Below are 22,434 nucleotides of genomic sequence, written 5' to 3'. Positions count from 1 at the left end.
TGACCAGAGAGTGAGAAAACAACTACAATCAGTGAAGTTGTCTGATACTCTAGGCCAGGGGCTTCACTACTAGAAAACTCACTATCAGAAATGTTAACAGCCTGAGAGTAAGACATGGATGTGTTCCTGGAGGTGTGAAAACACATGACTCCTCTCGTTGCCATGGTTTACAGGGCTTTGTTTTTCCCTCTAGCCATGACAGACAGACAGACAGACAAGCTGAGGTGATTGTTAGTTTCAATCTGACTGGCTGACAGCCAGCACAGCTTAATTAAATATTTCATCTCCCCTGTGGCCAGTATTCCCTGACATTCATCTTTCTAACTCCGTTAAAAGTCTCACGTCTCTCCATCACCAAACTCCTCAGTTATGGGAATGGGGTAGTCAGGAATCTCCTTTGTGTGTGTGTATACCTGTGGTGTTTACCTGTACAACATGGTCTCAGGTGTAGTATACGTAGGAGAAATGTCCAATACATTGGTCTCCTTCTAAACAACTTCTCAGCATGGACAATGGCTAATCAACAACTTGTAAACACTCCAACCAGTTAGGCATGACTTTTTACAGTGATAATTAACCATGATGGACTGCAGTTCCCTCCCAATTGAATATAATACTATTATGATAACACTGTCCAAAGTATACTTTTGGTCAATCTTTCAGTCACATACTAAAGCCCCGTAAGACCATAATAAACTCACAAAAAGCATGTAGTGGTATTTGAATGGGAGCACTGTTGTGAATGACAACTGGAAACTATGTCACTGTTTGTTGTGTAAACTCTGCCCTGCTTTGGTAATGATATGGCATTGTTGAAATCATTCAATATGGGAGGACTCCCTCCCAAAAACTAAATTCAAACACCTGCGTTGAGGTCACACCTGAATCCAATGACCTACACCAGAGTGACCTTCACCAGGTGACTGTTGACAATGTCATGTAGTGCCAGAAGAATGATAAGTAATATCTCCACGCCACCAGTTGCCAACTACAGCATGGACTTGCCAAGTCATGTCTGTTTCATTCAGCACTAACATACATTAATGTATTATTGAGCACGAAGCAAGCAACCATATAATTCCGTAAACTATGCATGCTTTGTAACGTGGATATTATAATGAAAGGTTCCAGACACGAGGGTCGAACAGGCACCAAGTTGTAGATCGAGGATGGTGAAACAGTAACAGAAATATTCAGCAACATACAGTAACCTTCCTAACCGTTCGATGTTGAATTTGAGTCATTGTAGATATGGGCCAATGATACGGTATTAAGTAACAAACCTGTGACTCATGAAAAATAAGTTACTCATTCAACAGGAAATATCCTAAAAATGGGAATCGCGGATTGATACAATTGTGATGTTTGATTTAGACTACTCATAGAAATGACCTAGGCCTACAATAGAACTGCCTGGAAAATGGATATGGAATATCATATCAAAATTAAACCGCGAGCTGGTGGGTTATCGACACCAATGGCCACATCTGCATTTGGCACAACAGCCTATTAGAAAATGTTGTCTCGATCGACACTTACCGTTTGGGTTGCAGACGTATCCGTTCGATCCGCGTCAAATCCTCCAGGATAGATTTATGTTTAAATACCGGTGTTTAAAACCGCACCTTCTCTTTGCCTAATTCCTTCCCTATTCCAACTAGTATTACTATTTCGATGTCACTCTTTCAAGGCGGAACTACACATTGCGTCCTAGACATTAGGGAGGACAAGAGAAACGAACGAAGCAGCCAATACGAGGCGGCAGTACAAATTAAATTCGAACGCCCCCAAGAGGTTAACTGAGAAGATGTCCAGATACTGTGTACATACAGTACACCATTTTTTTCTTATTTTCTTTTAGATGGGGGCCCATCATTCCCATCAATGTGTTGACCCATTTCTCGGAGATTATGCGCTTAGAATTCACATGGAGTTTCTATTTTCAATCCTCAACTGATTGTATAAGCATACAAACAGGATGTGCTGCTGCAACATGTTACAAACTTATTTTGATCTAAATCGCCAGCTTGTTTTCTTGTTGTATTTCCAGACCAGCTGTTTAAATGTAGGGCTCAGTAGGACTGTTTACTGAAAGTGCTCATGCCATGGAGACAACCACATTAATTATTATTATATATTGGGGGGGGGGGGGGGGGGGGGGGGGGGGCTGAATTGTGTAGTAAAATGTGTGGGCAAGAGAGCACAATTGATATGTTCAAAACCATGTGCTTCTTAATCCTCAGACAGATCAACAGTATTCATATCAATGGGAGGGATAGTAGTTTATTTATGTACCAGCATCTGTTGCACTTCTTTCAACATCTCGTTTGGTTCTTAACCTGGCTGACACGAGTAGGGCAAGGTTATTTTTGGAGGACTGTTTAAAAATAACTAATCAATACAAATTCAACCCAAGAAAATAACATTCAGATGCATTTACACAAAATATTGCAAATAAACAGTACAGGTGAAAGAATACAAGAGAAATGTATAGGTCCGTCAAGTCTTTCACTGAGAACAGAGCACATAATGCTGAGGTCATAGCAGACATCTCCACAATTATTTGCAGCAAGCCAAAGGTCAAAGGCTACAGTGAAGCAAAGTTGAAGGTCGAGTTCCTACCCAACTAGATGGGCAGGTGTTGCATTGCATCAACCAATGGTATTGTGATAAGTCATCGACTGTGGAATCAGGCACCTGATTGCGAGATCATTTGATGTGGCTAACTAAAAATGTTAAATACCTATCTATACATGCTTTCAAAGATCTGGCATACAGCTGCAATGTAGTCAGGCAGGAATTCAACCAAAGACATCGAGACAAGAGTGAATAGGATAGAGGATATCCACAAGAAAACAATGAGAATGGAAAGAAAACAAACATTTCAACTAATATATATATACTTTCAATCCACAAATGTCACTTGTCAAAATGTGTGACACTGTCCCTCCAGTGTCTATAATACAGACACTAACTGTATAAGCTGTAGCAATATAATTCACTGCGTAAAATCAGAAAGACAGTACTTATCTACCTACAGTGCCATTATATAAGAATATATAGTTTGTATTTTCACTCCCTATTTAAAATCTTATGAAGTAGGCCTGTGACAATACCGGTATCGCAAAACATTTCCCATGGCAAAAATGAAAACAAAACTGACTAAACTTGTTTATCCTTTAAAAACCTGCTTAATGTAAAATAGTGTGCTATAGCTTGAAATATAAATAAAATGTGACTCGATGACATCAGAATGATGTTTGTTTCTAACATTATGGCTGTTTTCCTAAGTAAGTTAAATCCACAGTGTTATGTTTCCTTGCCACGGCACTAAATGAGTATTGAAATACTGGTATCGTCCCAGCCCTAATATTACGGCTATGCTCCGTAAAACAGTCCACATGTTCAACAAACATAAGCTTATCAATTATGCAATGGGAGATAATCAAATACTAAGTACTTTACAGAAAGGAAAAAAAGTTTGCTGAACATGGCTCCAAGGAAAGAGTTCAGTCAGTTACTGAAAGTTGACATTATGAAGATTAAAAGTGTGCCTATCAGAAGTTCAGGTGAAGTCTTTGAATACACATTGCAGCGCAACAATTTGGTAAGTACTTGACAGCAAGCTTCAAACTGAACCTCAGACCAAGGCATGATGCAGGTTTGCACCAACAAACCCATACTACCATAAACTGTCCCTGTTGGTTCTCTTATATTTACTCCATCCATTACCATCTGTATCTTTGACTATGATACAGTACACTTCCATTCTGTGGAGTTTTCCCTGTACAGACATGAGGCCTTAAAGAGGAAGACCAACTGACATCCTCAAGCATTCAACCCCATGCCGCGAGATGCGCCCACCAGTCTACAGCATAATGAAAATAAGTGCTTTGCATTACATTATCTGGTAAATTCTCCTCAGTCCAACCCCCAAATGCCATAGATAGACAGTTAGTGCTGCTCTCAACTGCAATGAGGGAGTTCAATTAAGTGCACCGGGCTATGGCCTGTGACGGGTAAAAGCCGTGAGGGAGGAGCGCCCTTCTCAAATTGAACAGTGATCTGCGCCACTCGGTCATGTTGTCAACAAGGCAGCCTCCCACTGGGCACAGATGCCAAATCAACATCTATTCCACATTGGTTCAACGTCATTTCATTGAATGAAGTGTGTGCCCAGCGGTGCATCATTCCAAAACATATTTTATGGAAAAGAATAATGTGTTTTCATTGGGAAGACAGATAAAGCCTTCTCAAAAGCAATCACTTTTGCATGTGAAAACAGAACCCTACTCATTACTCCACATGCTTAACCTACGTCACTTTAGTTTGGAGCAGACTTTGTGGACGGCCAAAACGGGCCACCTGGCTCACGTCCGGGAGGCAGCCCAGTTCCAAAACTAATGCAAACAATGCTGACATGGTTCACACAGGGCCGGCCCGGGGCATTAATCAAATCCCCTCATTGTCTCTCCGAGTGCTGTGAACATGGATGTCACACTGCTCACTTGTGCCCTCATGTGGAGCAGCACAGAGCGATCTGCTGCACCTTGGCCAGCTCTGTAAGCAGCAGCTTCATGCGGTGTTTGAGCTGAGGCAGCCGGGCCAGGGGCTCTGGGGGCTCCAGCTCTCCTGTGTAGTCCAGCCAGCTCTCCAACACTGAAGAGGAGAGATGGAACATTGTCAATCACTGATGTTTAGTTCACAATACATAGCGGAGAGATAATTATTATGAGTATCTCCGACTACCTCAACTAACCAGTGCCCCCTGCACATGGATTCTATACCAGCACACCCCAGTATATATTGTTCTTTTTTACTGCTCCTCTTTAACTACTTGTTACTTTTCTCATCTGTATTTTTTGAAACTGCACTGTCGGTTAGAGCCTCGTAAGTAAGCATTTCACTACAAGGTTTGTTGTACCTGTTGTATTAGGCGCATGTGACTAATACAATTTGATTTGATTATTAGGGCAGCAGGTAGCCTAGCAGTTAAGAGCATTGGGCCAGTAATCGAAAGGTTGCGGATTTGAATACCCGAGCTGACAAGGTGAAAAATCTGTCGATGTGCCTGCCCTTAAGCAAGGCACCTAACCCAAATTTGTTCCAGGGGTGCCTTACTATGGCTTACCCTGTAAAACAACATTTCACTGCACCCATGTGGCAATAAGAAATAGGTTAATTGATTGTAGCTACAATTGTGATGGACAAGAAAGAAAACTCCTGTCTTTATTTGACTTGTTTTTCATGAAACTCTTATTCACTCTACATATACGATAATTGTGGCATTAAAATGCTTTCCTTGCTAATAAACAGAAAACAGAGGGGCTGTTGTCATCTCACCATCCAGCTCCCTCTCGATGAAGTCCATCCTGTGTGTGACCTCGTCCTGGACAGCATCTATGTGATCCAGCAGGTTGATCTGCCACTGGTGCTGCTGGCCACTGCCGTCCATGTCCCCTCCCCCACCGCAGCCAACACCCTCCTCTCGCTTCACCTCGGCCTGGCCCCACCGACCAACATCTGAACCCTGGACATATGGGAAAGAGGATTCAGTCGTTGACTTTTTAGAGTATCTACCACTCTATAGTGTATGCGGGATGTATGGATGGATAGATGGTACAATATAGACAGACGGGTAGAGATGTTGAAGAAGAATGTCTGAAGGCTGAAACAGAACTGACCTTGGTGTGAGTGTTCAGATGTGTGGGGGCTTTGGGCCTGGCTGTCTCCAGCATGCCTCCATAGCGCTGCTCTCTCTCCAGCAGGTCCTCAGTGCTTCTTAGGCTGTCCTCCAGCTCAGATCCCCTCCGTGTGGTCTCCACCACCAGCCTCTGCTCCACTGCAGGGTAGTATGCCCGCGGCTTCTGGTAGCAATGCTCACTCATTATGTACGAGTCCTGGAACGACTGATAGGGCGAGGAGGAAGACGAGGAGGAGGAAGAGGAGGCTCGGCTAAGCTTCTCCATGGCGGCTGACATCAGAGCTTCTGCGCCACCACGGGCGAGACTCTTGTGGTCCTTCTCGGAACCCTCGTCTGTTAGCGCAGGAGAGGGTGCTGCGTCGGTGCCCGTCCCACCTCTCCTCCAGGGCCTCTCTGCTCTCTTCCAGGGCTGGCACCACAACTGCAGGTCTGGGTGGGTCTGGGTCCTACAGGGGAACACAAGGGCAATCAGACTCCAAACATTTTGTAAGGATAGATATTGATTCATATGAGTTTTTCCATTCAACACTACTTACTGTAGGACGCTCATTTTGAGCTGGAGGCCATTGAGCACCTCCACCACACGCTGTACGTCTCCTAGTAGCTGGTGTGTTGCGGCAATCTTCTTGGCATTCTGGTGGGAGTAGTTCTCATCCAGGAAGGACAGACCATACATGTGACCACTGCTCAGCCAATCACGGTCATACCGGTAGCGCAGGCTTTGCCTCTGACCTGGAACAGAGGTCACGTGATATCATAAGTGTGATGGGAAAATGTAAGGTGAAAAGTTCATATTAGAGTGATTAACAATGTTTAGCATATTTATATATTTTCCCCTTTCTGTAACACACACGATTTCTAGTGTTCTATTTGTGACACTCGTGTGTAGGATGGTGGTCACTAGAATTGATACTGAACATTACAAAATGTCCTCATATCTGTTGATAGTGATTGACGTCAGAGCTACTGAAGATACGACAGAGGACACTGATTATTATTCTATTGATGACATAAAACAATGATTCTGTAGCAGCTGGCAGTCATCGTCTTTTGTTCGACTTCCTACAAACCTCTCGAGCTGGTGTTTGGAAAATACTTGGTGCCACCTGATTAGAGTAAAAAGGTCCTCTATCCAGAAGGCTAGTTAGACATTGTCTCTGCTTCTGGGCTGAAGGTGTCTGTCTCCCTGTTGCAATTTGTAATAAACCGGATTGATTTTTGATTGAACTTACCAAGGACTGCTCTCCTTTATGTTCAAATTCAATCAATCAAATGTATTTTATATAGCCCTTCGTACATCAGCTGATATCTCAAAGTGCTGTACAGAAACCCAGCCTAAAACCCCAAACAGCAAGCAATGCAGCAAGCAATGCAGGTGAAGAAGCACGTTCACCTGGAAATTCTTATTACAATAAGACACAGCCCCAAAAACCACAGTTAAATGTACTGGCTTGTCTTGTGTTAACCTCTCCTTTCCCTTCCCCAAGTAACCCCATAGAGAAACCTGAGATGGAGTTTCTATTAAGCCAAGTTGTGTGTTGCTGGCTCTCACCTGGTGGGTCTCTGCAGACGTAGCAGGCGTATTTGTCCGGGACGTTCTCCTCCAGGAGGCCCATGCAGGTGCCATGCTGCCAGCATAGACACTCCTCACACTGGAGAGACAAGGCCAGGGAGCAACACTATCAAACTGAGTTTTCCTCCCTGCTGCTAACTGTTGGCCTGAGCTTGCTTTTAGAGAAACTGAGTTGGGCTCGACCTTGAGTTTGGTGCGGTTTGACAAATGTGATTGATTTAAATGATTGAGAGACTAGTGGATTGCCACCAACTATTTATTTCAGACTCAATTATGTGTATTGGAGGCAGATCAGGGCTAGAGTCAGGTAAAGCCCCAAGCAGCTCACCTGTATCATGAAGTCGTTTTCCTCTTCTGCCTCACAGATGCAACGCACAACCTCCTGACTGCCTGTCTCCAAGGCAACAGAGCCCAGACTTAGGGGAGTTGTTGCATTGTCCAGCTCCGCCCCCAGCTCGTCATCACTCCACTCACAACTGTCAGTGGACCAATCACTGATGCTATCCTCATCTAGAGGAGAAATCAAGGGATGGAAAGGGTTAACTAATAAAGACAACCCTGGTCAGTGACCCTAGTCTCCATTAGTAGCATTGTAACGTCGGGATTTCCTCCATGAGCTGGTTTCAGTATATTTGCCAATGTGAGTCCTCAGGAGATAATGTCATTTGGATGTAACTGATATGTTTGATCAAGAGATTATTGCAACACAAGCAGAGGGGGTTCTCTGTGGTAGAAATATAGGAGGAAACTATAGCTCATTTTATCTACAGCATTGTAACATACTAGAGGTCGACTGATTAATTGGAATGGCCGATTAATTAGGGCCGATATCAAGTTCTCATAAATCGGAAATCGTTTTTCTTGGACACCTTTATTTAATCTTTACTTAACTAGGCAAGTCAGTTAAGAACACATTCTTATTTACAATGAAGGCCTTGTCAGCTCGGGGATTCAATCTTGCAACCTTACAGTTAACTAGTCCAACGCTCTAACTACCTGATTACATTGCACTCCACGAGGAGACTGTCTGTTACGCGAATGCAGTAAGAAGCCAAGATAAGTTGCTAGCTAGCATTAAACTTATCATATAAAAATCAATCATAATCACTAGTTAAACTAGTAATATCATCAACCATGTGTAGTTATCTAGCGTGTCCTGCGTTGCATATAATCGATGCGGTGCGTATTCGTGAAAAAAGACAGTCTTGCTCCAACGTGTACCTAACCATAAACATCAATGCCTTACTTAAAACACAAGTATATATTTTTAAACCTGCATATTTAGTTAATATTGCCTGCTAACCTGGCTCTGTGAAGACTATTTCTTCCTAACAATGACAGCCAACTTCGCCAAACGGAGGATGATTTAACAAAAGCGCATTTGCGAAAAAAGCACAATCGTTGCACGACTGTACCTAACCATAAACCCCAATGCCTTTCTTAAAATCAATACACAGAAATATATATTTTTAAACCTGCATATTTTGCTAAAAGAAATCCAGGTTAGCAGGCAATATTAACCAGGTGAAATTGTGTCACTTCTCTTGCGTTCATTGCACGCAGAGTCAGTGTATATGCAACAGTTTGGGCCGCCTAATTTGCCAGAATTTTACGTAATTATGACATAACATTGAAGGTTGTGCAATGCAACAGGAATATTTAAACTAATGGATGCCACCCCTTAGGTAAAATATGGAACGGTTCCGTATTTCACTGAAAGAATAAACGTCTTGTTTTTGAGATGATAGTTTCCGGGTTCAACCATAATGACCTACCACTGTATTTCTGTGTGTTATTATGTTATAACTAAGTCTATGATTTGATAGAGCAGTCTGACTGAGCGATGGTAGGCAGCAGCAGGCTCGTAAGCATTCATTCAAACAGCACTTTTGTGCGTTTTGCCAGCAGCTCCTCGCTGAGCTTCAAGCATTGTGCTGTTTATGACTTCAAGTCTATTAACTCCCGAGATTAGGCTGTGTAACCGATGTGAAATGGCTAGCTAGTAAGCGGGGTGCGCACTAATAGCGTTCCAAATGTCACTCGCTCTGAGATTTGGAGTGGTTGTTCCCCTTGCTCTGCATGGGTAACGATGCTTCTAGGGTGGCTGTTTGTGTTCCTGGTTCGAGCCCAGGGAGGAGCGAGGAGAGGGACGGAAGCTATACTGTTACACTGGCAATACTAAAGTGCCTATAAGAACATCCCATAGTCAAAAGGTATATGAAATACAAATCATATAGAGCGAAATTGTCCTATAATTCCTATAATAACTACAACCTAAAACTTCTTACCTGGGAATATTGAAGAATCCTTAAAAGGAACCACCAGCTTTCATATGTTCTCATGTTCTGAGCAAGGAACTTAAATGTTAGCTTTCTTACATAGCACACATTGCACTTTTACTTTCGTCTTCAACATTTAGTTTTTGCATTATTTAAACCAAATTGAACATGTTTCATTTTATTTGAGGCTAAATTGATTTTGATGTATTATATTAAGTTAAAATAAGTGTTCATTCAGTATTGTTGTAATTGTCATCATTACAAATAAAATATTTGATTTTTATACATACATATACATACATACATACATACATACATACATACATACATACATACATATATATATATTTTTTTAATAGTCCGATTAATTGGTATCAGCTTTTTTTGGTCCTCCAATAATTGGTATCGGCGTTGAAAAATCATAATCGGTCGACCTCTATAACATACAGTATATCCCTTATGCATAGCACTGTGAGTCAAACATATAACAAAGTGATGAGAATAAAGCAAGCCATAGCAGCAAAGGCCCCAGATTCAATCAATAAACTATAGAATCAGTCCTCAACTGTGACAACAGGTCTACTTTGTTTGAAAGTGTGGAAAACTATTAGCAAGATCAGTTTGATACGGAATGGAAAAGATACACAGGTAGACGGTTTGAACAAATGACTTATGGACTGAAACCAGGCAAAGAATAATGGCAAAGGGTTAGAGAGTGACGCACACACACTCAGACACACAATAATACCCACCATCCACGTGCATCTGCTCTGACTGGTTGTATCCGGGCCTGAAGTGGTAGGACTCAGGCTTGTGATTGTGTGAGAGGGGGAATTTGAGTGGCAAATTCAATTTGGACTGAAGAGCGAATATTGAGATGTCAATATTCTCCTCACTACCTGTGTACTCTGTTAATAAAGGGGAGGGGGAAGCAGACGCAGAACAAAATATGTCAACTTTGGAAATGCTAATCTTTGGAAATGCTAATCAACAGCTAATCTTTTTTTTTGGGGGGGGGTCAAACAGACAATATATGAAACCAAACTGTGTGTTTCCAGCTAAAGATACTATTATGGGTGTGAGAATGTCATTACAACAAAGACAAAAAAACAGTAAACTTGTGTCCACAAAACCCCTTTACATGAGTGTTTCTGAGAGCTGAACTGGCCAAAACAGTCCAAATAAAGTCTAATTGTGTGTGAATGTACACAGTGAATAAACCATCCTCTTAATACTGTATGTGTGTTATAACAAGTGTCATCCACAGATCCAGAGTGAATTTAAACTAGGTCAATAGACCAATAGTGGTTCAAACTTGGTTACAAAAGTGGCATCACAGTAGCTTGTGCCTAGCAGTAGAGTTCAAACAGATGAGTCAGATGGTTAATAAAACCAGAATAAAGGCCTGTGTTATTATATGAACCAAACATGAGCAAAAGATGTGCAAATCATCAGTCAGAGGAAAAGGGGTAAAAGCACAAGACGGCTGATTCAAACAAAATGATCAGTGGCTATTTGACTGATGAAGTGACATAGGTCAGTAGTGAGGACACAGCAGTTGTAGTGCTACTCCAACCCCTACCACACTGCTGGTTTGCCTCTGAAGCGAAGCAGGGTTATCCTGGTCGCTCCCTGGATGGGAGACCAGATTCTGCTGGAAGTGGTGTTGGAGGGCCAGTAGGAGGCACTCTTTCTCTAGTCTAAAAAAAACATATACCAATGCCCCAGGGCAATGATTGGGGACTTTCCCCTGTGTAGAGTGCCATCTTTCGATGGTCACTAAAGATCCCATGCCTCTTATTAAAAGTAGGGGTGTTAACCCCGGTGTCCTGGCTAAATTCCCAATCTGGCAGTCATACCATACCTAGCTTCCAATTGGCTCATTCATTCCCCTATAACTATTCTCCAAGTCATTGCTATAAATGAGAATGTGTTCAGTCAACTTACCTGATAAAATAAGGATATATATATTTTTTTTAAATAAATAAAACACCTACCAAGAGGTGTGAAGGTAATATATCAGGGGTCTTCCCATGGCCTGAATGAAGCGGTGCTCATGCAGCATGCGCTAAAGCTATAGGACAGGAGCCCCATGCAGAACAGTAAGACGACTAGGGTCTCCTTACCACACTTGACCTTCTTTTTCTTCTTCTTCTTCTTCAGATTAATACGAAGGAACTCCCTCTGTTTCTTATCCTTCAGCCGATCTCGTTCTTTCACCACTGCTGGAGTGACACGGGGGAACCAAGAGTTAGGAGTGCTCTAGACACTGAAGGCGTGTTCCGCCATTACAAACACTGGAGCATGCACCATTTCACAATAATCCTGTTGTGTCATGTTAAGAGAAAGTGGATCTTCGATCAGAAATCAGCAAAGATAACTACACATTTGCTCATAGCTAATGTCCTATTTAAAGGAAAGAAATCCACTCAAACTATCTTTGAGTATTTTCTTTAATTAGTCCACTGTTGATAAGAGTCCCAAAATGTTTAAGATTTAAGAAGCAAACTGTCACACTTGCCACATCACGATTTTGCATCATATCACACATCTTTCTCATCATGTGGCGGCAAGTGATACTTTGCTTATTGAAAGTCAATATCATGAGAACTTTAAATGTAAAAAAAAAAAAGTTAAATTGGGACTATTAACAGCGGACAAACAAAAAAATATATAGTTGAGAGGATTTTTCAGAAGCCTTCTCGTTGTCGTTCCACATCTTACACAGACATATGTCCATACCACTGCTCTCAGTAGTCTCCGTCTCCACTGGTCTCTGTCCATTTCTGTCCAGTTGGTTCTCTTTGCTCTTCTCCCTCAGTAGAGCCCTCTGCTGCTGGCGCTGGGTGTTGACAGCAGGTGGAGCTGATGTGCGTCTGTTCATTGTCTTGGCCTCACTACGTGGAGATGGGGGAGTTCTAGTAGGACTGTGCACATTGGAGTCTGTCGGGCATGGAAACACAATATTAATATTATGGATAAAACTGATTTCCTCTTTGGGTGAATCTATCATGTAGCTAAGTCCCTTTTTTGATACTTACGCATTGAGGCGGAGATGGTGCGTCTCCTCTTAGGACTTTCCAGAGAGGTAGGGGAGGGGTGCTTCTCTGAGGCCCGTGTCTGGGCGCTCCTGGTGGGGCTTAGATCGTCCTCTAGCTGCTGCTCCTCTCCATGGTAGTATTTCATGTGGTAGTGAAGCAGTTTGGCCTTGCGGAACGACTTGGTGCAGCCTACAGCGCTGCATTTAAATGGGTTGTGGTCCAAGTTGATGGACAGGACTGGGGGAGGCTGGTTTTTGATCACTCTGTACACTGAAAACACAATGGAGACATGTAAGAGGATGGACAAACAAAGGAGTGGAGAGATACTCATGTAAACTGATGTAACAGAGTGCTGGGCGAGAACTCACATGGCTCTCTGCTAAATCGGTTGGGGTTGTGGAAACCCTGCTTCCTTATCGCTGGAAATAAAGACACAGAGACAATATAAACTGACTGACAACAAACTGTCACTGACTGACAACATTCAACACACATTAAAACAATTCAATTCTCATAAATATATTTTCAAACCTTTTATATTATTTTGACGACTTGTGAGAAAAGAAACCTCTAAAATGGACAGAACCTCTAAATAAAAGTACAGTGCACTGACAGCAACGTTAATTGGAAAAATAAGGAAGCCTTTTGGATCGTGATTTTCTGAAGAGTTATGTGGTCTTACGTTTCACTGGGAGGGCCAATGGTGCAGGTTTGGCGCTATCCGGTTGGCTTTCTGACATCTGCTCCACTCGGTCAATGGTGGACATAGCTGAGGGTAATGGGACAGACACTGGCCCAGTCTGTGTTGACATCTGATTGGGTGACTCAGTGGATGGCTTAGTTTCATTAGGTGAGCTCAGGACTGTGTACTCAGTTTTCATTTCCACCTCTTCTTTCTTTATCCCTTCATTTAAATGAGTAGGCTTCTCCTCACTCTGTCCTCCGTCTTCTTCCATTTTTACTTCAGTCGGGCCCACAGTGGCTGCCACGTGATCCCCGAGGTTGTTCTGTCCTGCATGTTGCTCTGTATCCTCCTCCTGCTGCTTAACTATGGATGGTGTCTCTTTGGTGACATCCCCCTCACTATCCTTCCTCTTTGTCTTCTCCTCCACCTCCCTCTCATGCCATTCATCTTCATCATTATTGTCACCATCCTCTGTGTCACTGTCCCCCTCCTGGTCAGAGGTACTGCATCTTGTTATTTTATTTTTTGGGCCGTATTCCTGAGGCCTCCGGTCTCTGCCATTCTGGGGCTTCTTCACGCCATTCTTCTCAGTGGACCGAGCCTTTCCTCCTCCTCTCTATTTCCACAAAGAGGGGGGATGAAAACATTTTGGAAAATTAGGTAAAGTACAACCCACAGAAACATGATCCTCTGCATGGCAAGTCAACACAATATCAACAGATATACAGCACCAGTCAAAAGTTGTTCAAGGGTTATTTATTTTTCCACATTGCAGAATAATAGTGAAGACATCAAAACTATGAAAGAACACATGGAATCATGCAGGAACTAAAAAAAAAAAATAAAAAAAAATGTGTTAAACAAATCAAAATACATTTTATATTTAGTAGCCACCCTTTAAATTGATGACAGCTTCAAACTCTTGGCATTCTCTCAACCAGTTTCATGAGGTACTCACCTAGAATGCATTTCAATTAACAGGTGTGCCTTGTTAAAACTTCTTAGGGCTGCAATCCCGTTACCGGGATGGACAACAGCCAGTGAAAGTGCAGAGAGCCAAATTCAAACAGAAATCTCAATTAAAATTCCTCAAACATACAAGGTAATCTTGTTGTTAATCCCACCAAAGTGTCCGACTTCAAATAGGCTTTATAGCGAAAGCACCACAAATGATGTTAGGTCACCACCAAGTCACAGAAAAATTCAGCCATTTTTCCAGCCAAAGAGAGGAGTCACAAAAAGCACAAAGACATAAAATGAATCACTAACCTTTGATGATCGTCATCAGATGACACTCATAGGACTTCATGTTACACAATACATATATGTTTTGTTCGATAAAGTGCATATTTATATGTAAAAAAAATCTCAGTATACATTGGCTTTCAGACAACAAAGCAGCCAAAAAGATATCCGCCATATTGGGTAGTCAACATTATTCATAAATAGCATTAAAAATATTCCCTTACCTTTGATGATCATCAGAATGCACTCCCAGGAATCACAGTTCCACATTAAATGTTTGATTTAGTTTGATAATGTACATCATTTATGTCCAAAGAGCTACTTTTGATAGCATGTTTGGTAAACAAATGCAAAGTCATGAAGCGCGTTCCCTAGTTGCAAACGAAATGTCAAAAAGTTATGTTCCTGTCCGTAGAAACATGTCAAACAATGTATGGAATCAATCTTTAGGATGTTAACATAAAACGTAAATAATGTTCCAACCGGAGAATTCCATTATCTTCAGAAGTGCGATGGAACAGAGATCCCTCTCATGTGAACGCGCATGGTCAGCTCATGGCAGACCTGACTCATTCCTCTCTCATTCGGTCCCACTTCACAGTAGAATCCTCAAACAAGTTTCTAAAGACGGTTGACAACTATTGGAAGCCTTAGGAAGTGCAACACAACCAATATCCCACGGTGTATTCAATAGGGGCTGGGTTGAAAATCGACCAACCTCAAATTTCCCACTTCCGGTTTGGATTTCTGCTCAGGTTTATGCCTGCCATATGAGTTATGTTATACTCACAGACATCATTCAAACAGCTTTAGAAACTTCAGAGTGTTTTCTATCCAATACTACAAATAATATGCATATATTAGCAACTGGGACTGAGCAGCAGGCCGTTTACTCTGGGCACCTTTCATCCAAGCTACTCAATACTGCCTCTGCAGCCATAAGAAGTTAAAAGTTAATTTGTGGAATTTCTTTCCTTCTTAATGCATTTGAGCCAATCAGTTGTGTTGTGACAAGGTAGAGTTGGTATACAGAAGATGTATGTGGTAAAAGACCAAGTTCATATTATGGCAAGAACAGCTCAAATATGCAAAGAGAAACAACAGTCCATCATTACTTGAAGACATGGTCAGTCAATGTGGAAAATGTCAAGAACTTTGAAGGTTTCTTCAAGTGCAGTTGCAAAAACCATCAAGCGCTATGATGAAACTAGCGCTTATGAGGACCACCACCGGTTAAGAACACATTCTTATTTTCAATGACGGCCTAGGAACGGTGGGTTAACTGCCTTGTTCAGGGGCAGAACGACAGATTTTCACCTTGTCAGCTCTGGGATTCAATCTTGCAACCGTATGGTTAACTAGTCCAACGCTCTAACCACCTGCCTCTCATTGCACTCCACGAGGAGACCGCCTGTTACGCAAATGCAGTAGAAGCCAAGATAAGTTGCTAGCTAGCATTAACCTTATCTTATAAAAAAACAATCATAATCACTAGTTAACAACACATGGTTGATGATATTACTAGTTTATATAGCATGTCCTGCTATAATATATATAATATATATAATCGATGCAACGATGGGGTATGATTTAACAAAAGCGCATTAGCGAAAAAAGCACAATCGTTGCACGACTGTACCTAACCATAAACACCAATGCCTTTCTTAAAATCAATACACAGAAGTATATATTTTTAAACCTGCATATTTAGCTAAAAGAAATCCAGGTTAGCAGGCAATATTAAGCAGGTGAAATTGTCACTTCTCTTGCATTCATTGCATGCAGAGTCAGGGTATATGCAACAGTTTGGGAAGCCTGGCTCATTGCGAACTAATTTGTCAGAATTTTACATAATTATGACAGAACATTGAAGGTTGTACAATGTAACAAGACTATTTAAACTTAGGGATGCCACCTGTTAGATAAAATACCGAATGATTCCGTATTTCACTGAAATAATAAACGTTTTGTTTTCGAAATGATAGTTTCCGGATTCGACCATATTAATGAAAGGCTCGTATTTCTGTGTGTTATTATGTTATAATTAAGTCTGATTTGATATTTGATAGAGCAGTCTGACTGAGCGATGGTAGGCCGCAGCAGGCTCGTAAGTATTCATTCAAACAGCACTTTCGTGTGTTTTGCCAGCAGCTCTTCGCAAGCACAGCGCTGTTTATGACTAAGCCTATCAGCCTAATGGCTGGTGTAACCGATGTGAAATGGATAGCTAGTTAGCGGGGTGCGCGCTAATAGTGTTTCAAACGTCACTCGCTCTGAGACTTGGGAGTAGTTATTCCCCTTGCTCTGCAAGGGCAGCGGCTTTTGTGGAGCGATGGGCAGCGATGCTTCGAGTGTGGCTGTTGTGGATGTGTTCCTGGTTCGAGCCCAGGTAGGGGAGAGGAGAGGGACGGAAGCTATACTGTTACACTGGCAAAACTAAAGTGCCTATAAGAACATCCAATAGTCAAAGGTATATGAAATACAAATGGTATAGAGAGAAATAGTCCTATAAATACTATTTTAACAACAACCTAAAACCTCTTACCTTGGAATATTGAAGTCTCATGCTAAAAGGAACCACCAGCTTTCATATGTTCTAATATTCTGAGCAAGGAACTCAAACGGTAGCTTTTTTACGTGGCACATATTGCACTTTTACTTCTCCAACACTTTGTTTTTGCATTATTTAAACCAAATTGAACATGTTTCATTATTTATTTGAGGCTAAATGGATTTTTATTGATGTATTATATTAAGTTAAAAGTGTTCATTCAGTATCTTTGTAATTGTCATTATTACAAATAAATAAATAATTGAAAAAAAAATGTGAAAAAAAAAATATATATATATTTTTTATTTTATTAAAAAAAAAAAAAAATGTTATTATTTTATTTTATTTATTTATTATTATTATTATTATTATTATTTATTTAATTTTTTTTTTTTTTTTTTTAAATCGGCCGATTAATTGGTATCGACTTTTTTTGGTCCTCCAAAAATCGGTCGACCTCTAGTAGCTACTTTGAAGAATCTAAAATATATTTTCATTTGTTTAATTAACACTTTGGTAACTACACGATTCCATGTGTTATTTCATAGTTTAGATGTCTTCACTATTATTCTACAATGTAGAAAATACTAAAAAGAAAGAAAAACCCTTGAATGAGTAGATGTTCCAAACTTTTGACTGGTAGTGTATGCCCTTTGAACAGGTAAAAACTACTATTGACAGTCCCTGATGAGAGAAGGAAACAAAGAGCTTACCTCTCTTACAAAAGGTTTCACGTGGATCCCCTTTACCGTCTGGACGACGCCATCATAAAACTTCACGGTGTAAGATGCTGAGGGCAAATGGAGGTCAGATGGATCAGGTTAATGCTGAACAGAATCCATAAATCTCTTCAATATGCATACGAGTACTTCCAAACCACTCACCATCTTTATTCACTGCCAAGACCTTGGCAGGGTAGAAGCGGCAATCAGACCAACTGGCGAGGACCTTGTCATTCACATGAAATCCCTGGACAGACAGATGAAATGAAGTGTCACTGTCAAACATGGATCCAGTATCAGCCTGAACAAATGAAATCAAATAGAAGTAGGCAGAGCAAACAGAAGGCCAGGTACAGCTAAGTAGAGCAACCAGTAGGGATATAATAGGGAGAATAAGTAAGTAAATAGAGTACATCTCTTACAGGGATAGGACAGTCGTCCAGCAGTCCCTGTCGTCTCAGCTGGATCCTCTCTACAGGTCTCAGGTAGGGGCTGGTCCAGTCAAACCACTCATCATAGCGGTGGCTCCACTGACGGTAGTGGATCAGGACCTTCTCGTCATCATAGTCAATCTTCTCTATGTTGGCCGGATACCTAGGAGCAGGGTGTATACGAGAGGGGTGATTGAGATGGGACCAAAGGAACTCAACTGAAGACAAGAGATCATTGGTGTACAGGTAATAAGAAAGGCTATGATAACAGAGAATAGCAGACAGTGAGAGAAAGAGACTGAAAAGGAGCTGAGGAAAGCAACAAAGAGAGATTGCAGGTAGAGAAAGACAATTTACTGACAAAGAGTGAGAGAGGAACTGAAGCATGACTCACCAGTTTTTGAGGGCGTCTCTGGCCTCCAGCGTTGCTCCCACCTCAAAGGTTATTCCTCTTCTGTTAGGGGGTGTCTTGCTCATTGTGTCCACATCCACCTCCTGCTGACAGGCAAAGTTCTACCTGGTTAAACACCAGAAAACTCATAATTCCAGTACCTAAATTGCCAATGGTGCGGTTCCTACACAAGGTCACACAAAAAATAACCAGAGTTGCTAGGGGCTGGCTTAGAGCGAACTGGCTTAGATAGGACTGATACCATAATCAGTGGAGAATTTTGTCAGTTTTCTTAATTTCTTTTGATCAGAGTCTACTTGTTACATAACGAATCACATTAGTGGAACATGAAAGCAAACAACGGTTCTAAGGGCCTTAGTCATTTTGAGGGGACTGCCATCAAGAGAGGAGAGAAAATTGGATGACGCTTGACTATATGGCTGAGAGAGAAGGGAATTATTACATAAATACACAAACAATAATATGCCATTCGTCAGACGCTTTTCTCCAAAGTGAAGCAAAAACACACACACACACACACACACATACATACGTGGCCAACAGCAGTAGTCAAACCCAGGACCCTTGGCATTATAAGCACCATGCTCTACCGACTGAGCCACTCAGGACAACACAAGGGGATTCCACCAGGCATGGGGGTTGTGGGCGCGGCTTAAATCAGTCCAGAGTTGTCAGCAGAGAGAAAAATGTGCCGTTTTCCAATTTCCTGCAATTCTATACTTTTTGCCATGGCTATTTGTGTTCTTGTGATCGAACATTATCAGTAATCCTTTCAGTAATATCAGTAATCCTGCCGTGCCAAAAACACTTGACTGTCTAGATTATATTTTGGTGACTTCTAGTTCTCAACAATGATATTATAAAATATATATCTTGGTTTGTTTCATCCAAAGATAAGTGGACATTGTAGTCTACGGAACTCAGTGAGAAAGAAAAACGTTCAGGCATTAGAGCATGCATAAAGTAGTCATTATCATAAGCACTACAAACTCTATTAGCAAAGTCATACTACATAAAGTGTGATGAAAAATGCCCTTACATCTGGTGCTCTTCCAAAGATGGCATAACCATTGACACCCTTCATATAGCTTGATATTCAGTTTGCATGATTTCTGAAGCATATTCCTAAAGGGTTTTATGAACCCTTTACGATATCAAATATATATGATCCATCATTTATCATACTCTAATGTTTATCCAAAAACACTTAGCAAAGAAACCCCTATATGCCTCCTGCCTACCTCAGATCTCAACCTATGGCCACCTGCTTGCTTCACAAAGGATGCTACCTAAATTGAGGTGAATAGAAACCGGTCCTCCAGGGCAAATCAGCACACGAACCTTCCTCTTTGAAGCTTTTGCAAGCAACCCTTATGAAAGACCATCGATTTGTACATGAATACTGTCTAATCCACGTATTGAGCATCTTTCTGCAGCCAGTAGCCTAATAAATGAGGTCAAGAGCCAGAGAGCTTTCGAAGACGTGGGCAGCACGCTATGAAATTCCGACAGTCTATTCTGTATCCCTATTTTTTTGTTCAATCGGGGTGATCAAAGTATAACGATTCATCATAATTTTGGTAATTTACTAAAATTTTCATTTTGATTGTGAAATTTGCTCAAATAAAATATGCATTGCTACTCAAACGGTCCATCCATTGTCTGGTCCATTGCTTAGCGTTACATTGTTGTCTCGGGCCCTGGATACATCGTATCCTCTCTATCCCAGTCAAACACAATCAATCACCTTCAAATCACTGGGAAACACACCATTCTAAACACATCTATGCAATACATTAGCCTACTTTGGGGAGGCCAAACTCACCGCAAAACTCACCTTCGGGGAGAGACTTTGAGCATATTCCATATCAATGCAACCTAGCTAGTAGCCGGATATCTTCACGCTACTTGGCAAACCACGTGTTCTGGTCAGGCGAACATTCCACGTATTGAGACAATAGCAATGGTCTCTGAAATTAGATTAAGCTAGTTATGCAGATAGGCCAGTTGAATAACACGAACCTACCGTAGGTAGGTTCAATAAACACACCTATTCCGAAAAAACACTTGTGAATGAATAGGGCATTATTATTTGTTGGACTGACGGTGTCGCTCAAGACGCACAGAAGCAACCACAATCAAATGAAGCAAATGGCGCGCAATAAATCTGTTGTTTAATATACTACGCCTGATAAAGGGTGAAAATAACCTTCAATTTGGACCCTCAACTAAAGGCCTACTAATAGTCCTTGGCTTTAAATGTACTATGTAGCCTGAGAACAGAAGCCTGACACAAAAAATATCGAAATATAGCCTAATCCTGTCCTGCTATGCCATGTTTTTTATCCCAATTTTTTGGGGGGGAAAGCCGTCTGCGCGTTCTGCGTTTAAGCAATCACCTAGCATCCACTCAAAAGTGAGCCTCAAATAAAATGAGTAGGATTTTACACAATTCACGACTGCAAAACTCGCTTTGTTGACTATAGTTTCTGAAAGCTTATTGTCAGATATTCTGTAAGGAGTGGGAGTGTTCATTATATTACACTGTAGTTCGTCAGTAATTTCAACAAAGCTAATTGGTTAAAGTGTCTGATAGGGGCGGGCTTTAGAAATCTTACAGGCCATTCAGATTGTCATTCTTAAGGGAATCGCGGGGCCTCTGTAGGCCACACTTTTCTTACGGTACTAAATACTGCATGGAAATATAGCATTTTTTACTTCCTTGAAGCTGCCGAACCCCCCAGAAAAACAATTACAAGTCAACCTTACTCCAAACAGTATAAGATATCCATAAGGCAAAATACGTCTACATTACAAGTATTTTAAAGTTATTTGTTTAGAACTCAGGAAGCACAAGCAGCATTCACAATCTTTTGTGTTATTGATGCATAAAACCTTTGGCTATTATGTCGCTAAGACTAAAATGTTGCATCAAATGTTACCTTGATTTCTGAGTATTCTTTCCGATGATGATGTGCAATGAGCGATAAAATATTTTCGTGTGGTGCCTCCACGTCTGATTCCAGTGCACGCAGTAAAATTTTCTTCCCGATGCACTCGAGTCGCACTACCGGCGAATGGCACGCAACTACGCATGTGCCATTATTAAAAGGACCTTCTGTTCTCGCATCACAGGGGTGCATGGCAGAGGCTACTTGTGCCAGAGCCATATATACATAAATAATAGGCCAACTTCTATAATTTTGAATGTTGTTCTAATTCTAGACATTCAGTTTAAAACTATTGATTCAATATTCCCCATGGGATGTTAATAGGGAGCTAACATGGCTGCCATATTCAAGTGTCATGTAAATGCATCATAATGCAGAAACCGCATTGCCCAACTCTACATATATACACGACATGGTAAAAAGTATGTGGACACCCATTCAAATGAGTGGATTCAGTTATTTCAGCCACACTCGTTGCTGACAGGTGTATAAAATCGAGCACACAGCCATGCAATCTCCATAGACAAACATCGACAGTAGAATGGCCTGTACTGAAGCGCTCAGTGACTTTCAACGTGGCACCGTCATAGGATGCCACCGTTCCAACAAGTAGGTTGTCAAATGTCTGCCCTGCTAGAGCTGCCCAGTCAACTGTAAATGCTGTTGTTGTGAAGTGGAAACATCTGGGAGCAACAACAGCTCAGCCGCAAAGTGGTAGGCCACACAAGCTCACAGAACGGGACCGTTGAGTGCTGAAGCGCCTAGCGTCTTTCCTTGATTGCCTCTGGAATCGATGTAAGCACAATAACTGTTAATTGGGAGCTTCATGAAATGGGTTTC

The 22,434-nt window shown here is 41.4% G+C and overlaps 2 protein-coding genes across 52 annotated transcripts in view; both read right to left on the bottom strand.

Annotated features, from left to right (window-relative positions):
* LOC110494552 (protein NDRG3) overlaps positions 1–2,016 on the bottom strand; it is a 49,800-nt gene extending 47,784 nt beyond the window's left edge. The window contains exon 1 of one of the 2 annotated variants that reach the window (XM_021569721.3): positions 1,540–2,016. The gene's annotated coding sequence lies outside the window, so the exon portion shown is untranslated. The remainder of the gene's footprint in view (positions 1–1,539) is intronic. The other variant, XM_021569719.3, reaches the window with a different exon arrangement.
* A 247-nt stretch (positions 2,017–2,263) lies between these two features.
* LOC110494551 (PHD finger protein 20) lies at positions 2,264–21,737 on the bottom strand. Of its 50 annotated transcripts, none has more exons than XM_021569706.3 (18): positions 21,586–21,737; positions 20,481–20,613; positions 18,626–18,726; positions 18,223–18,394; positions 17,963–18,047; positions 17,792–17,868; positions 13,280–13,898; positions 12,966–13,016; positions 12,598–12,867; positions 12,281–12,499; positions 11,683–11,781; positions 10,309–10,464; positions 7,606–7,787; positions 7,257–7,356; positions 6,241–6,436; positions 5,685–6,150; positions 5,344–5,530; positions 2,264–4,659 (listed from the first exon to the last, which is right to left on the bottom strand). In XM_021569706.3, the coding sequence occupies exons 2-18, from the start codon at positions 20,508–20,510 to the stop codon at positions 4,517–4,519; spliced, it is 3,153 nt and encodes a 1,050-aa protein (XP_021425381.3). In that variant the 5' UTR covers positions 20,511–20,613; positions 21,586–21,737; the 3' UTR covers positions 2,264–4,516. The 50 variants fall into 50 exon arrangements, with proteins under 50 accessions (XP_021425381.3, XP_090062162.1, XP_090062165.1 ...); XM_090206036.1 differs by having other exon boundaries at positions 12,299–12,499; XM_090206039.1 differs by having other exon boundaries at positions 11,683–11,778; positions 12,299–12,499.
* Positions 21,738–22,434: the final 697 nt, after the last annotated feature.

Source organism: Oncorhynchus mykiss, chromosome 17, assembly GCF_057628025.1.
Source record: "Oncorhynchus mykiss isolate SJ-2025 chromosome 17, ASM5762802v1, whole genome shotgun sequence".
NCBI classification, from domain to species: Eukaryota; Metazoa; Chordata; class Actinopteri; order Salmoniformes; family Salmonidae; genus Oncorhynchus; species Oncorhynchus mykiss.
The sequence above is the reverse complement of the archived record's forward strand: the minus strand, read 5'-3'. Positions and strand labels throughout refer to the sequence as shown.